The sequence below is a fragment of the Trichomycterus rosablanca genome, chromosome 3 (assembly GCF_030014385.1).
Source record: "Trichomycterus rosablanca isolate fTriRos1 chromosome 3, fTriRos1.hap1, whole genome shotgun sequence".
NCBI classification, from domain to species: Eukaryota; Metazoa; Chordata; class Actinopteri; order Siluriformes; family Trichomycteridae; genus Trichomycterus; species Trichomycterus rosablanca.
Window position 1 is genome coordinate 43,951,315 of NC_085990.1, and position 18,318 is coordinate 43,969,632.

The window sequence follows — 18,318 nt, forward strand, 5'->3', positions numbered from 1 at the left end:
CATGTTTAGTGGTCAGATAAATCAGTATTTCAGATCTTTTTTGGAAGAAATGGACACCATGCGTGTCAGGCCAAGGAGAAAAAGAACCATCCAGCCCAACCCAACAAGCAAAAAAAAAAAAACAGGGTCTTTCATGGTATAGGGTCATGTCATTGTGATGGCAACAATAATGCAGAAAAGTACATTGAGATTTTGGACGTCCTCGCACTTTTCAACAAAACAATTTTTTTTTTTGCTTTTTCCATATTGTCCCAACTTTTTTCTGATCATATCCCAAATCAGAATGTTGTTTATAATGTTTAATAATAGTGTGATGAGGTGAATTGGAGATACAAAATTGTCCATGACTGTGTTTGACATTAAAACTTGTGAACTGATGAACCTTGTGTAACGACTAACTGCCATTTCTGTCATGAATGTACCCAAAGTGTAATACATGATGTTAAAATCCCAATAAATAAACATTAGTAGTATGCAGTTGTTGTAGTGGCAATAGTAGTAGTAGTAGTTAGAAAAGTAGTAGCAGTATAAGAATGTAGAGGTAGTAGGAGTTATGGTGTAGTACTATAATTACATTTGCATTTACATTTTCGGCATTTAGCAGACACTCTTATCCAGAGTGACTTACAGAAGTGCTTCGATAGTAGACATTACCTTACTCTAGTTTAAGTAGACAACAGTCCAATAATATTAATCTGCTAAAAACCCTGTTAGAACCTTTTTTTTTTTTTTGCAAGAAATGAATAAGAGTGTTAGTAAGTAAGTACATGTCAGCTTAAGTGTCTAGTAAAGAGGTGATAAAGGTTTTTAATCATCTTTTGAAGACAGCAAGAAACTCTGATGTTCAGGCAGACAAGGAAAGCTCGTTGGTGCAAGTACAGAGAACAGCCTTGATGCTTGTCTTCCTTGAGTTCTGGGTGGAGGATCAAGGCGAGCGAGAATAGTGGCTCGGAGGTTGCGAGGTACAGAGCCAGGTTTTATTAGACCTCAAAGGTAACTTGGGGCTGGTCCATTTTTGGCTTTGTAGGCGAGCATCAGTGTTTTAAACTAAATGAATGTAGCTACAGGAAGCCAGAGAAGAGAACACAGCAGTAGCAATAATTTGTATGTAGCAGTGCTAGTAATACTAGTAGTATGTAGCAGCAGTAGTGTAGCAGTACAACTAGTAATAGAGAGTACCACTACAACTGGTAGTAATATAGAGTAGTAGAATAAAGTAGGGAAAGTGGATAGGGAGTAGGGTACAGTGTCTGTTCGGAATGCACCCAACAACGTCTGAAAGCAGTCAGCTGACCGATGACGTACTTCCGGGCTGCCTTGTAGAACTTCTTGTAGCACGTGTGTCCCCAACTTGAAGAAGAAGAAATAACTTATTCTTTATTTTTATTACCTTAGTGGTGCCGCTAAACTACCGGACACAATGACGAAACCACAATTCAAAGGCAAAAGCTCCATAAACAAGTCAAACTCCAGCAGTAATCCCGGTAAGAGAGTTTTAGCATCAGCAGGCTGCATGTAAACAACTCGCGTTAGCTAGCAAGCATGCAGTCCTGCTGCTACTACTACTGTATATTATTCATTTTAAATACGGTGATAATATATACACAGAGCTCTGACTTTCTGTTCTACTGGTGTTCGCCTGCAATATAATTTTATAAATGTTTCGATTTATACTGAGTATCAGTGTACTTAAAATTTGGTTGCTAGAAAATGCTACGTCGGTGCTGACAGGTTCAGACTTTAAGCTAAACACGTCACAACGTGTGTGTGTGTTTGTTTATTAGGATTTTAACGTCATGTTTTACACTTTAGTTACATTCATGACAGGAACAGTAGTTACTCATTACACAAGGTTCATCACTTCTCAAGGTTATATCGAACACAGTCATGGACAATTTGATCTCCAGTTGACCTCACTTGCATGTCTTTGGACTGTGGGAGGAAACCGGAGCACCCGAAGGAAACCCACGCAGCTACGGGGAGAACATGCAAACTCCACACAGAAAGGACCCAGACCGCCCCACCTGGGGATCGAACCCAGGACCTTCTTGCTGTGAGGTGACAGTGGTGTGTGTGTGTGTTAACATAGATAAAAACAGAACGTAGTTTGCTATTTTTGTATACACAAAAAATTTATTTATACTGTATATACAAACAAAAATTTACACACACTGGGGGCCAAGACTAGACCATTAGTTTTAATGCATATCCAGTGGTACCTTGAAACTCAACGTCAGTTGGTTCTGGGAGTGGCGTTGAGTTTAAAAGGCGTTGAATTTTAAGGTATTTTTCCCCATGTGGACGGATGGAAACCTGTTAATAGGATGAAATTTTTCATCATTTCCAGTGTATCACTATTAGCAAACAAGTACACAAACATTTATTAATTCCTGATTTATGTTCTCTTTATAAATAAATCACTATAAATGTGCTTGCTTTGGGTGTAAATTCTTGTACAATAATAACACATTTCCAGAAATGTTGGGACATGTTGTAAAATTCTATAAAACAATCTGTGATTTGGTAATTATATTTATTTAGCCAAAAGTACAAATAAAAGATTGTCAATGTTTTTACTGACCAGCATTCTATTATATAAATATAAATGTCTGTTAATTACACTTTTATTATTTTGGCTTAACAGTCCATGGTCACCGTTGTCTGATTCTTCTATTCTTGATGTATCCTACATTTTCAATAAGAGGCAGATCTGTACTGCAGGCTCATCAAACACACACACTCTTTATAAAGCCATGCTGTTGTAGCACATACAGAATGAGTCCTGACATCGTCCTATTGAAATAACCATGGATTTGCTGAGAACAGCTGTTACCGCCTTGTTGGCAGCATGTCTTTCTTAGAATCTCAGAATATGCCTCCACATCAGTGGTACCTTTGCATGTACAGTGATGTGAGAAGTAATTTTTTATTAACTTCCAATTTTTTTCAGTGTGTTGCAGGCATCAAATTCTAAATTTTATTTTTATACAGTACATTTAATATAATATACACCAATCAGCCATAACATTAAAACCACCTCCATGTTTCTACACTCACTGTCCATTTTATCGGCTTCACTTACCATACAGAATCACTTTGTAGTTCTGCAATTACAGGGCTCTAGACTAACTTTTTGCACTGGTGCACCTAACTTTTTTTCTTAGGTGCACCAGCACAAAAGTTAGGTGCACCCAAATTTTCGACCGCATCGCATTTAACACCTGTTTTACAGGTTCACTTTTTTTTTTTTCGCTGTCCATATAGGCAGTATTGCCTTGTAAATGATTAACTAACAATCTGGTCAACATAAAGTTCTTTATTTGAAGCACAATTCTACAAGAAAGGTAACTTACTGAAAAAGTGTTGGTGATTAAAGTGCTTCACTGAGCTGAAATTTAAACTCAAGATAAATGAAATAAAAAGAAAATCTAAATTAACAGTGCAAGTGTTTTAAGGGCTTCAAATCTCATTTAATGATACGAATATTACATATGGTTAATGCAGTAACGAGACGCATATTGTTGACATAGGCTACATGACTATTACATTTTGAGTCAGTTTTCTGCTGATATTTTTAAAGAGCCTTAAAAAAGATGAACTGTGTGATATGAGGTGGTAAAAGTAACAGAACGAACAACACTTAACGTGAAATATAAACAGCACACGTGAAGTAAATCCAGCTAAACACAGATACATGTGGAGCTGTTAGACTGGATTTGATGGTTATTTCACACAGATGGGTGTTTGTATTATGGAACTTTAATGATGTTTTATCTCTCGAGTCGAGCGCTGAGCAAATCGGTTATTTACGTCGAGAGTCGCGGTGAAAGTGAAGCGCAAAACTCACGTCAACAAACTAAAGAAAACAACAACTGAGACAAACACGTCACGTCTTCTAATCACCGATATTTGATTGATGTTTTTACATAAAAACCAACATCTGTAACAGCAGCACAGATGCTCACACATATTCTACACACTCCGCCATGATATTACTACTCTTAACTTTCGCTGTGTAACGCCCACCGTTGAAGACGCTGGTCCCGCCCTTCACTATCTCTGATTGGTTAAGACATATAGATATGATTAGATATGGATCTAATGTGTGTCTGTTGTTGCACCGAAGACTTTCAGAGTCACAGAGACTTTTTTTCCCCTCGAACGGCTGGTCAGATTTTTTTCAGTCGCACCATTGAGAAATTAGGTCACATGTGCATGTGCCCATCTGTTTTTCTGCATTTTTCTTCAATAGTCAGGAGTCTCCCAGGACCACTACAGAGTAGGTATTATTTAGGTGGTGGATCATTCTCAGCACTGCAGTGACACTGACATGGTGGTGGTGTGTTAGTGTGTGTTAGTGTGTGCTGGTATGAGTGGATAAGACACAGCAGTGCTGCTGGAGTTTTTAAACACATCACTGTCACTCCTGGACTGAGAATAGTCCACAAACAAAAATATATCCAGCCAGCCGACCACTGATGAAGGTATAGAAGATGACCAACTCAAACAGCAGCAATAGATTAGCGATTGTCTCTGACTTTACATCTACAAGGTGGACCAACTAGGTAGGAGTGTCTAATAGAGTGGACAGTGAGTGGACACGGTATTTAAAAACTCCAGCAGCACTGCTGTGTCTGAACCACTCATACCAGCACAACACACGCTAACACACCAGCACCATGTCAGTGTCACTGCAGTGCTGAGAATCATCCACCACCTAAATAATACCTGCTCTGTGGGGGTCCTGACCATTGAAGAACAGGGTGAAAGCAGGCTTTAAAGGTATGTAGAGAAATAGAAGAACAACAATCAGTAATTGTAGAACTGCGAAGTGCTTCTATATGGTAAGTGGAGCTGATAAAATGGACAGTGAGTGTGATTTTAATGTTATGGCTGATCGATGTATATCAAGTACTATCCATTTGGTCAGCCACAAAATTAAACAGTTCTTTGCATTTTTGTCAGTTAAATACATGTTCAAGAGAATAAACAAATTAGAGATTTTTGTTTTATTGTATTATACTAAATGTCCCAACTATTTTAAAAAATGGTGGTTTGTACGTTAAAATAACATTTTCCAGCTAAGGTGCTTGCAGAACATTTGCAGGTGTTACACGTCTTGTTCATACAAAGTCTCTAGAGAAGCCGTCTGTGCCAATTCAAAGGTTGTTATAAGCCATTAAGTAAGTAATGTGCATGAGCAGCAGGATAAGTAACACGCCTGATTGGAATGACTATATTTATTTTCCGGGAATTTCTCACATAAAATAGCACATATCCTGTGCGCTTGTCTAGGACCTTGATCTACGAATGGGCATTGCATGCAAATACAACTAAGAGGCTAAAATTGTAAGCACTAAGCTAAAACCAGATAGGCAAGCCTTCAAACCTCTGGTTTTACATGTGCACCTAATCCAGAATCATTACCAGATGAAAACTTCAGACAAGATCTTCAGCAGCAGCCCACTTTAGCAAATAGCATGAATTACAGGATGTTATGGGTAGACAAAAGACCAACATGTACATTTTGTAATGTTCTTAATTACACTGAGTCAAAAGTATGTGGACACCTGAGTGTGTATGTATGTGTGTTTGAGTGTGCTTGCCCTGTGATGGACTGGCCACCTGTTGAGGGTGTTTCCTACCATTCACCCAGTGAGTTGGACCTACTGTGACTCTGAATACGATAAAGCAATATTAAAACAGACAATAAATGAATGATTATATGCTTTTAGCCTTGTGGCAACAGTTTAGGCAAGCATCTTTCTTGTTCTAGCATGACTATGCCCCTGAGTAACAAGTGAGATCCATAGAAACATGGTTTCATGGGTTTGGTGTAGAAACCTGTACAGAGCCCTTTAATCACATTTGGGATTTAACTGCAAACCAGGTCTTCTTGCCCAACATCAGAACCTGGCCTCACAATCTCTGTTTTGATGGAATGGGCTAGAATTCCGACAAACATTTAAAAATCTAGAGGAAGGACTTCCCAGAAGATTGAAGGCTATTACAGCTGTAAAGGTTGGGGAGGGGGTTCAACTCCATATTAATTCCCAAAATCTTTAATGAGTTGTCTAAAAAATAGTATCTCCAATTAACCTGACTGCATGTCTTTGGACTGTGGAAGAAGCTGGAACCCACACGGGCTGGGGAGAACATGCAAACTCCACACAAAAAAACCCCTGTACCGCTCCACCTGGCAACCGAACCTAGGATGTTCTTTCTGTGAGGTGACAGTGTTACCCATTGAGCCACCTTGCCACCCACAGATATAACATGTTTTTATATAATTAATAAAAAATATTCAAAGGGGATGTCCTAATACGTTTGCCCAAATTAAAGTCTCTTGTCCATGATTGGGTTAAAGTAATTTAAACTTAGGATTTTTTCCTTTCTATACAAGCAATAAAGTTTATTTAGGTCTACTGTAGCAGAATCTGAGTGGCATGTTTTGCTTTCTATAGATCGTGTCAAAGGTTCGGGAGGCAACAACATGAGAGACCGTTCTACTATAAAGCGCCTTAATATGTACCGACAGAAACAGAGATGGTAAGCATATGCACTCATGATTTATATAAAAGCAGTTTGTATCCACCTATACTTTTATTCAAAATTCCAAGTTGCTCTATTGTTACACATGTCACAATAAATTGCTTTAGAAGCTCATACAAATATATTTTAATTCATCCACATTGGAGGGCTTTTGAGCATGAACTGCCTATTTAACATATTAAGATTAGAAGATTTCACCCACAAAGTCTGCTGCTTCCTAAGAACTTTTTCTCACTTGACATTGCTGGAATAATTTAATTTAAATAAGGTTTTAATGCAACACGCCTGGATGTGTTTAGTCTAATTGAACCTGTTATTGAAATTTATATGAATTTGGTCGGTGGCACGGTGGCTCAGTGGCTGTTGCTTCACAGCAAGAAGGTCCTAGGTTCCATCCCCAGGTGGGGAGGTCCGGGTCCTTTCCGTGTGGAGTTTGCCTGTTCTCCCCGTGTCTGCGTGGGGTTCTTCCGGGATCTCCGGTTTCCTCCCACAGTCCAAAGACATGCAGTCAGGTTAACTGGAGATGCTAAATTGTCCATGACTGTGTTTGACATTTTAAACTTGTGAACTGATGAATCTTGTGTAACCAGTAATTACCTGTCCTGTCATGAATGTAACCAAAGTGTGTAAAACATGACGTTAAAATCCTAACTAATAATAATAATATGCATTTGGTTAATTGGTTCTTTAAGTACCTGTACAATGGACAATTTCTTTTTGGATAGTTGTTGTTCTTCAGTAAATAAAGTGATTATTTAAATTTAATAAATATCATTTAATAATTTTAATTGTATGCATTTCATTCTTTTAGTAACAATCGGGGTAAAGTCATCAAGCCTTTACAGTATCAGTCCACTGTTGCTCCTGGAACTGTGGCTAGAGTTGAGCCCAACATCAAGTGGTTCGGTAAGTAGATTGTAGAGTGCGTTTTTACTTATTGTTTTTGCAGTCACTTTCACTTGTAGTATACAAGAAACAATGTTGCCATTGTTTATTTAAGGCTGCACAAACTATCACTTAAAATAATTTAGGTAGACCTGTTGTTCATATAGGGGTGGGGCATTAAGCCGGATAGGGACTCTCTCATAACTGATGCAACTACAACCTCTGCTGGCTGTTTGATGGTGCCTGCACAGGGGCGGGGAAGGAGTGCGTTGATCAGGGTGCATCTCTCCGTACACAGAGCTGATCCGCACTAGATCTCGTCTAGTGTGGTTGACAAAATGCTGCTGCCCACGTGTTCGTTCTCCTCAATTAGAGCCGAGGCCTGCATTAGTGGAGAGGAAGCATGACGCAATCTGGCAATTGGACGCCCTGAAAGTCAGGAGAAAAAGGGAAGAAAATGCATAAACAAAATAAAAAATAATAATAATTTTTCTTTTTACACTCAAAAGTATAATAATTGTTTTAAAAATAAAGGAGTGTTTTTATTTGGGGTGTTTTTTATTGTGGTGTTCTATCACTTGGTAGCATTGTTTCATATATTTAGTCTTTACGAGTCAAGTTCATGAGTCTAGTTTTCCAGTCTCATGGAAAAATGATATCTGCCTGCAACAATCCATCAGTGCATGTTAGTCCATTGTATAAGTTGGGTTGCCTAGGGCCTTGCTTAACGGCTCAGCAGGTATAGTTTGCTGGTGATAGGACTAAAGTCTTCAACCTCCCACACTGACAAGTGCATCTCTCAGTGGCAAGACTCGGTCATAGCCAATCCTGTCCAGATGGTACCACTCAGTTTCAAACCCTAAATTCCAGCACTATTGAGCTAGTGTATTTTACCACTGTGCCACTCAAGCACCCCTAATTTATGTGTTTAGAAAAGAAATGCTGAAATGTTCAGCGATTATACTAATTTAACAAAAAATTTTCCTTGATAAGTTTTTTTTTTTTTTTACAAATAGTATTTTTTTTACTGTGTGCATTCAGACTGACCATGCTAATCTATGGTTTTTTTGTCCCTTCTTGTGCAGCCAATACTCGGGTCATCAAGCAATCATCACTGCAGAAGTTTCAAGAGGAGATGGGCGCAGTAAAGAAAGATCCATATAGGGTGGTGATGCGCCAAAGCAAGCTTCCAATGTCTCTTCTTCATGACCGAATCAAAGCACATGTATGTATGCATTTAAATATTAAGTAGCTCAAATAAAATTTATTTAACAAATCAAAATTATTTAAACTCCTATTGCAAATTAGGATTAGGATTTTCCAGCTGTTTCTAATAAATCATTTAAACAGGTTCAATTTAAATAGTCTAACACAATTAATATAACCAGTGATATTACCAGATTCAACACAAATTGCCACTTTAAATGACTCAGTCTCAGAATTATTTAACCCTCTTAATAGAATCCCTCATGAGAGCACAGGTGTTTCATTAGTTGCATCATGTGTACTTGAGATAAAACACTTTAAATACCTGGACTGGCTAGGGGTTTGTTGACTGTGACATTTCATTGAGCTGCCCTTAAACATAAGAGAAGAGATCATCTCCTTGCAAAAACAAGTAAAGGGATACAAAATAACTGTCATCCTCACCAACATAAATTTCCTACAAAAACAGCAATACCAAATTACTCTGTGCTGGATCCCCGGGCATTGTGGTATTATAAAAAAAAATTATCATGCTGATAAAATAACTAAAACCGCCGAAGGGAAGGAAGTTACAAAGTGCTATATACCCCCAACAGACCTAAATACTATAATAAGTACCTTAATCAAAAACAAATGGCAAGCAGAACGAATGAAGAAATGCACAACAAACTACATGAAGCCAGCCCTACAACTGGGAGAAGACACATGCAAAGAAACCAAAACCGATCAGACCAAAAATGTATACAAGATGTCTTATAAGCCACTCCAGACTTACTCACAAGTATCTGTTAAAGAGAGAATAAACACCGCTTTGCTAAACATGTATTGTGGGCGGCACGGTGGCTAAGTGGGTAGCACTGTCGCCTCACAGCAAGAAGGTCCTGGGTTCGATCCCCAGGTGGGGCGCTTCGGGTCCTTTCTGTGTGGATTTTGCATGTTTTCCCCTGTCTGCATGGGTTTCCTCCGGGTGCTCTGGTTTCCTCCCACAGTCCAAAGACATGCAAGTGAGGTGAATTGGAGATACAAAATTGTCCATGACTGTGTTCAACATAACCTTGTGAACTGATGAATATTGTGTAACGAGTTACTACCGTGTCTGTCATGAATGTAACCGAAGTGTATAAAACATGACGTTAAAATCCTAATAAACAAACAATCAAACGTATTGTAATATGAACTATAAAACACTTTTAGGTAAACATATTACTCAGAAGGAACCCTTACAAATATTTTTGAAATATTTTAGAATGTCTACAACCTAACGTCATCAATGACAATAGACATGTGCCCACCGACGGTATTCCATTAAAATAACCTATGTAGCTGGTATGACAAAAAAAACAATTAATTAACTTAACTAACTGTTGGTGTTACAGGTGCCTTTTTAATGTCAGTCCTACAAACTATTAAAAACACTTACTAGAATTCAGCCCAACATTCCAGTGCTGCCTCAACATTCAGCTTTTGATGACTAAATAAATGCATTCACATATCAGCTTGAATGAATCATCAGCCAAATCTATACATCAGTTCAATGGCAGACATTTTTTCTTTGTCTGCTACCAGTTTTACTTACTTAAACTGTTATTGTGTACCATTTACATGTACAGGATTTAGCAGATGGAGCAGTAACAGTGCAAGCAATTGAGAGGATTGGTGGGGGGCTGGTGTTTTAAAAGTATTTTATGAAGATCTTAAAAGTTATTGTTCTTTTTTGCACCTCTTTACACCATAGGAGGGAAAATGTAAAACTAGCTTGAAATAACACTAAAAAAATTTTCTCCTTTAAATGGTTCAGCAGGGCACAATCTTTCAAGACTTACATCAGTGAGGGATGAATGTCTGATTCACCTTCATCCTTATTTCACACCCAGGATTTGTTAATGAAAGGGCTGGTAACAGGGCTGGTTACAGTTCATTGAGTATATTTACGCTTAGACAAGCTGCCCTAAGCAACTCCCTAAATGTTTTTGCTAAATGTTTGATGCATTAAAGATGTGTACAGTGTGCGTAGATTTTCACAAAGCAGGTTGATTTTTGTAATTGTTTTTACTGAAGGATCAAGAAGTTATATGATTCGCATGTACAGCCAGTATTATTTTCTGACACACCTTTATATTTGAAAGCACACTTATTTCCTAAACTGAAGAAAATTTTCAAAGATATTTATATTGTTTACCTTCCATTCTTAGCTAAACAATAATAACACAAAGCTTTTTAATCAGAATTGGAAATTTGTGTTCCAGAATTCCCACCACCATCCAAGGTTTAATTTAATATACATGACACAATAGGAATAAAAAAAAAAGCTGCATTACTTCAGGAATTCCAAAAATCCATTGTAAATAATGTAGTAATAAACATTTACTTTGTCATTTAACCAATCAAACTAAACTACTGAAATGACACAGAGACCTTAACAGCAAAGACCATTAGAAAACTGATCAACGCCGCTCAGGTGGCGCAGCGGTAAAAAGAAACGCGCTGCAACCAGGGCTGGATTCTGAGAAGCGTGGTATCGAATCCAGCCTTGCTTTACCGGTTCGAAGCTGAGTGGCTATATGAGCAACGATTGGCCGGTTGCTCATGTGGGGGGGTGGGACAAAGAACCGGATGTGGGTCTCTCTCTGTCAGAATGCGATTGCGTTCTCTGCCGGCTGATTGGAGGCGCTTACACAGAGATGGGAGAGGGTGCCCTTAGGGTGTGTGTCTCCGCATGCAACGCTAGGTGGCGCCAAAACTCGTCAATGTGTGGGTGGCAAAGATGCATCTGGCTGCTGCTCGTGTTTCGGAGGGGATACGGGTTAGCTTCAATCACCTCCGTCAGGGCAGGGTTCGGCATAGACAGAGAGGAAGCACGATGCTAATTGAACAATTGGATGCACTAAAAAGGGGGTAAAAAATTTTTAAAAATTATGAAAAAAAAAAGAAAACTGATCAACAACACAAAAGCAAATACAAAGCAACACACATAACACCTACATAGTCAACAGACATAACTTTAATAAATTTAACAGAATAGTGACCCCTTTTCTTTGTTGATCTATAAAAGACGTATCACAACTTTTCCTGTCATGAACATGACCCAAGGGCAGATATGGTGTTAAAAACTAAACACTGAAGTAAATATCACAGAATGTAACCAAAGTGTAAAACATGACATTAAAATCCTAAAAAAAAAAAAAAATCACAGGTTTTTATTTTACAGCACTACTGCCACTGCGTTCTACATTTGATTTAGCAACACACTAAACGGTGTACTCTGGATTGGATTATATTCATACTTTGGACACCTATGTGTGAAATATATAGTTGGTTCATTTTCTACTTAAATAAATTTAAACTATAGCTTTTGAAATGGGCCTCACAGTCCTTTGATTAAACGTCTTCAAATCTGTAAGTAGATCTTAAACATGCATTACAGCCCAAAAATATTTTGGAACTGAAAGAATTTTGTAAGAAAATGCAGCTCTGTAATGTCACTGTTTGGTATGACTTCCTAATTTTGACACTATCCTCAGAAAACTGACAGCATAGTCATGTGCATTTAGGGATTTGTTTATCTTAATGCCACTGATTTTGGAATAGGATGTCCAACAAGCTTACAGTCAGATACTTTTGGCCATATAATGTATTTACTGTACATTTTGTGCAAGTGCGCTTCTTAAGACACTAGATCTAACCATGAGATCTACCTGTATGCTGCCCATCAGTGCCGTTTCTGGTATGCATCTAAGCATTCCAGCACTCAGCGATCCTGAAAATGGTTTGAGTGTAGAATAAGAATAATAACAGCGCTTAGACATTAAGCACAGCTGTTAGGTGCATCCTGGGATTATGATGGCTGTAAATGGGGAGAAATAAACATAGTGAAACAGTTAAAAGAAAAAAAAACTCCTTTTTTGTTTGTGAATTCACCTTTATGTTGATCCAGTGACATGGGAGATGGAAAGGAACTAGCAATACAAATCATTTTAAGGCAGCCCATGTGTGTTCTCTTTGTGCTTTTAAGAACTCCAAGGTTCACATTCTGGACACAGAGACGTTTGAGACCACATTCGGACCTAAGGCTCAAAGGAAGAGGCCTAACCTGAGTGTGGGAGAACTGAAGGAGCTGGCTGATCAGGCTGAAGCTTCAGCTCAGGGGTATAATGTGGAGAAAGATCGTGACCTGGTAACTGAGGACAGTGGGGTCAGGTAAAAAGATCTCATTAATGTAGTAATTACAGTTTCTAGTCATCTAAGAGGGTGAGCAATTCCCAATCTTATAGCTTATTTAATTAACATTGGGTCACATGTCAATATATCTTTTGCTTCTAATAGTCTAGTTCATAGGGTCAGTAAGAAAGCTTTAAGTTCTCTTAATAAATGAAGGTAATATGTGTTATATACATTTAAATTGTATGCTCTGCTTCAGAGTCTAAATGCCAACTTCCTGTTTAACTAAATAAAGAACCAGCCCCAGTGGTCTTTTGCAGGGGCTAGTTTTCTTTAAACTCTGGTCCAAATATAATGACAAATTAGAGGCGTGAAATTCATTGCTGTTTATGTCTGGTCTTATCTGTTTTTTGTAGGGATGAGGTTCGTGAAGAGATCTTTAAAAAAGGACAGTCAAAAAGAATCTGGGGCGAGCTTTATAAGGTACTTTGCACTTTTATTTATGTCCCATTGCAGGTCATTTATGTATGTTGGCTTAGATTTGTAAAACGTGGCATTTATTCTGTCGAGCTGCACATTTCACCGCATGTCTCTGTTCAGGTGATTGACTCTTCAGATGTTGTCATTCAAGTGCTGGATGCTCGGGACCCCATGGGCACACGCTCGCAGAATATTGAGACCTATATGAAAAAAGAAAAGCCATGGAAACATCTCATTTTCGTGCTTAACAAATGTGACCTTGTTCCCTCATGGGTGACGGTAAGTTTTTTTGTACATATTTGACTTCTTAAGCCTTACGGTCTCTTTGATAATGCAAATTCAATTTAGTTTAGTTCATGAAGGTGCCATAAATCAAGAGTCATCAAGATAATGATTGGCCTTGCTGCCTAGTAGGAAAAGGAATAGAATAGAACAGAATAGATTAGAGAATCTTTATTTTTCATATATACAGGTGTACAGTACAACAAAATTCTTTCTTTGCATAGCCCAGCTTGTTTGGAAGCTAGGGTCAGAGCGCTGGGTCCGCTATCATACGGCACCCCTGGGGCAGAGAGGGTTACAGTGGCTGCATAGCAGAGCTGAGATTCGAACTCTCAACTTTTCAGTTAATAGTCCAAAGCTCTGCCCACTAGGCTACCACTGCCTTGTGGTAAAGGACCAGTTTACTATACACCGATCAGCCATAACATTAAAACCACCTCCTTGTTTCTACACTCACTGTCCATTTTATCAGCTCCACTTACCATATAAAAGCAATTTGTAGTTCTACAATTACTGACTGTAGTCCATCTATTTCTCTGCATGCATTGTTAGCTCCTTTCATGCTGTTCTTCAATGGTCAGGACTCTCCCAGGACCACTACAGAGCAGGTATTATTTGGGTGGTGGATCATTCTCAGCACTGCAGTGACACTGACATGGTGGTGGTGTGTTAGTGTGTGTTAGTGTGTGTTGTGCTGCTATGAGTGGACCAGACACAGCAGCGCTGCTGGAGTTTTTAAACATCTCAGTGTCACTGCTGGACTTAGATTAGTCCACCAACTAAAAATATCCAGCCAACGGCGCCCTGTTGGCAGAGTCCTGTGACCACTGATGAAGGTCTAGAAGATGACCTACTCAAACAGCAGAAGTAGATGGGCGATCATCTCTGACTTTACATCTACAAGGTGGACCAACTAGGTAGGAGTATCTAATAGAGTGGACAGTGAGTGGACACGGTATTTAAAAACTTCAGCAGCGCTACTGTGTCTGATCCACTCACACCAGTACAACACACACTAACACACCACCATGTCAGTGTCACTGCAGTGCTGAGAATGATCCACCACCTAAATAATACCTGCTCTGTAGTGGTCCTGTGGGGGTCCTGACCATTGAAGAATAGAGTGAAAGCAGGCTAAAAAGTATGTAGGGAAGTAGATGGATTCCAGTCAATAATTGTAGAACTACAAAGTGCTTCTATATGGTAAGTGGAGCTGATAAAATGGACAGTGAGAAACAAGACGGTGGTTTTAATGTTATGGCTGATCAGTGTATACAGTGTTATATAACATTTAAACACAGAACAGGATGCATGATAATCCACAACTCTCCTTGCTCAGGCAAGGGTAGGGCAAACTGGCGAGGAATTGCAATCGAGGGAAAACAGGGGAAATGCCAAAAACGTTTTGGTAACTCCAAGACACTTAAATTCACTGTTCCATCTGTGTTTCCACCAAAGCACACCCCCAAATGCAAGAGCAGCGAAACAGCCTATGATGTTAATTGTGTTGATGCCTTCTTGTTAAATAATAAGCACGTACAATATTAGTAAATCCTTTTACAGCCCTAAAATACATGAGATACCTATATTTTTTTATTAGTTCACGTCTTGGCCTGGTTGTGTGTCTTGACATTAACATTTATGTCTGTTTCTATAGAGACTGTTAAAATTACTAAATAGGTAATGTTTAAATCAGAAGGGTAAAGGTTATAACTGATTTATTTTGAAGTGGCTTTAACTTTATAGCTTGTTAGAATTTAAGTTAACCTTTGTGCCTTAATAAAAGCTATTTTTGTACATATGTAGCTTTTTTACATATTAAGTTATTTTTTTATAGCAAGTGTATTTGAATGATCAAAAAACATTACCTCTTAACATTGTAGATCTAACCTATACCCCAAGCATTACTTAAAGGGCAGAAGGGAGAACGCCCACCGATATGTGACCACTGTAATACACAAATAACTAGGGATGCATCGATACCATTTTTTCCCAACCGAGTACAAGTACATGTATTTTTGTACTTGCTGATACCGATACCAATACCTATTTAGAATACCGTTTTTTTTTTAAACAAAAACACACGTGAGAAGTGACGAGAAGTTTAATGATATCACGTCCAGAAATGCACGTCAACAAGTAGCGAGTGATCAAAGTGTTTGTGCGCTGACGTGATGAAATCAAGGAGGAAAAATAAATGAATCTGAGTGGATTTGGCAACACGAATAGCATGGATTGTTCTATAGTGAGTTGGAGGTTAATAAATATTTTTGCAATGTTGGTGTTTTGTTGTTATGTTTTGTAGAGAACGATCAGGTCAGAAATACTGCAATACGTGTGTGTGTGCCAGTGTATTCTGATATAAACTATATTATCCACCTGTTTACACTCCTCTCCTGCATTTCCCCTCACACTGTATCCTGCGTTCTCATTGGCTGTTCGACATGTCACTCATTCCCAGTCGCACATCTGAGATCAGATATCTGACGTGCTAGAAAACTCGAGCGCTCGGTGAGCCGGTCGGATCGAGTTGTTGGATAGTTCACACTTAGCGATCGAGAGCCGAGTTTTGATCGCCGAGCGAACGCAGAGTTGCTCCCGAGCCGGCAAATCTAGCCCCGACCAGTCGCCGAGCGAAAATCAGGGCAAAAATCGTGTAGTGTGAACTAGGCATAACGCAACAACGTGCACTAGGCACACGGTATCGGATGTTTAGTATCGGAGCCTCGTTTGCGAGTACGAGTACAAGTTGATGAGCGCGGTATCGGGCAAATACCCGATACCAGTATCGGTACTCATGCATCTCTACAAATAACCATTGAACATTTATTGACAAAGTGCACAAAATATAACATAGAATGTCAAAGACTTGCAATACCAAATACAATGGTTGAAATTTTTAACAAAACCAAAACAGAGACTTGAAAAAATACAAGACTGATAACACATCTAGAACTAAACACAGAAAGGACACTAGACAAAGAACATGAATAAGTAACCTGTACAAAATCTAGGTACCTATCTTGCCATGGGAATGACCAATGTGTAAACATGGCATTAAACAACAAACAAACAAAACTTAAAGCGCAAGGTAATGACCACACAGGTCCTTCTCCAGGGTTTATTTCAGACCTTTGAATAAAAAGGCAGGTGTAATTTTCAAAACCGGACTTTTCAGCTGTTGTTTTTAGTTGTACATTTTATTTTATTTTTTTGGTACAAAAAGTATTATTTTAAAAAAGAAAAACAGTGAAATCGAACACTTGTGTTGTTTAAAGACAGTTTTGACAACATTAGACACCACAAAAGTATTTGACTTAAAAGGATGTGGTTTCTCTGTATGATTGTGTTCTTCAGAAACGTTGGGTTGCAGTGCTATCTCAGGAGTACCCGACCTTGGCCTTTCACGCTAGCCTGACCAACTCCTTTGGGAAAGGCTCCCTTATTCAGCTTCTCCGTCAGTTCGGAAAGGTAAGAACTCTTACCTAAGTCCTCTTAAATATTTTCCAGGCCGTTTTGATGTATTTTGCTTTTGTTTTAGTGAAACAGATAAAAATGGGTAACTACACGCAACCTTCCATTACATCAGCATGACTTCTTTTTAAAGTTAGGTTTATAATGCATCAAAACAAAGGTTTGGAGAGCAACCCCCCTTTCCCCACTTCAATCACCACCTTTACAGTTACTGGGCTCCTATTCTGTCTTCACATCTGCTTCTGCTCTGGTTTTGAGAGCTTTACCATAAACAAGGAGTTGGAAGCACACAAAAGGAGTGGGGGTTGAAAATATAAATTCAGCTAAAAGTTATATGACAGAAGCACAGTTTTAGGCATAAATGGGTCATAAATTCAGCAGTTTAGTAGCTTTACTGGGGCTTGCGTATCTTTATTTCCTCCTGTAGGCACAAACAGCATGATGAAAGTGTTCAGAAGTAACTTTAGTTGAATTTTTTTTGGGAATGAGGTATTTAAGAGGCCGCTCTTTTGATTAATCTGTTTTTATTTTTATCTGGTGCTGTTTAGATTCTGCTTTTTTCATCTGGTGGTGTTTAAAATCAGTTCTGATTTGGTTTTATTTTTAATGATTTAGTTCCTTTTTACATAAACATTTTTATATGATTTGTGCTTTTCTATTTGAACTTTCGATGATTCACTAGATGCTTGTGGTAACCACAATGATCTGCATATTGGAGACAGTTAATCTCTTTTATAATTCAAGTCTGTCCGTGTGTTTTTTTGTCCTGTTTATCAGCTCCACACAGACAAGAAGCAGATCAGTGTGGGTTTCATCGGCTACCCCAATGTTGGGAAAAGTTCTGTCATCAATACGCTTCGTTCCAAAAAAGTCTGCAATGTGGCACCCATCGCTGGAGAGACTAAGGTAATGGTTTAAACTAATTCTGGGAATTACTGCTCCCATTTGTTGCTTTCTAAATAGGGTTGCCCAAGTAAATAAAAGGAATTTAAACAAAATTATTGTTTAAATGAATCAAATAAATAGAAGGAAACCAGATGTAAATTACATTGTTCAAGCAAAGTGAGTAAAGTAAAAGTTTAAAAATAAATGGTTATGCCGCTCAGGTGGCACAGTGGTAAAAAAAAACACATGTTGGAACCAGAGCTGGGATCTCAAATACATCGTATCGAATCTCAGCTCTGCCTGCCGGCTAGGCTGAGCAACCACATGAACAATGATTGGCCTGTTCTTCAAATATGGGTGGGATTAAGCCGGATGGGGTCTCTCTCTCATAACTAA

The 18,318-nt window shown here is 38.6% G+C and overlaps 1 protein-coding gene across 1 annotated transcript in view; it reads left to right on the forward strand.

Annotated features, from left to right (window-relative positions):
* The first annotated feature begins 1,323 nt into the window (after positions 1-1,323).
* Positions 1,324-18,318, forward strand: part of gnl2 (G protein nucleolar 2) — a 28,603-nt gene continuing 11,608 nt past the window's right edge. Inside the window, exons 1-9 of the mRNA XM_062991338.1 lie at positions 1,324-1,484; positions 6,465-6,549; positions 7,364-7,458; positions 8,523-8,662; positions 12,656-12,840; positions 13,218-13,284; positions 13,402-13,560; positions 16,921-17,034; positions 17,815-17,943. Of these exons, the coding sequence (XP_062847408.1) occupies positions 1,421-1,484; positions 6,465-6,549; positions 7,364-7,458; positions 8,523-8,662; positions 12,656-12,840; positions 13,218-13,284; positions 13,402-13,560; positions 16,921-17,034; positions 17,815-17,943 (1,038 nt within the window). The 5' untranslated portion in view covers positions 1,324-1,420. The remainder of the gene's footprint in view (positions 1,485-6,464; positions 6,550-7,363; positions 7,459-8,522; positions 8,663-12,655; positions 12,841-13,217; positions 13,285-13,401; positions 13,561-16,920; positions 17,035-17,814; positions 17,944-18,318) is intronic.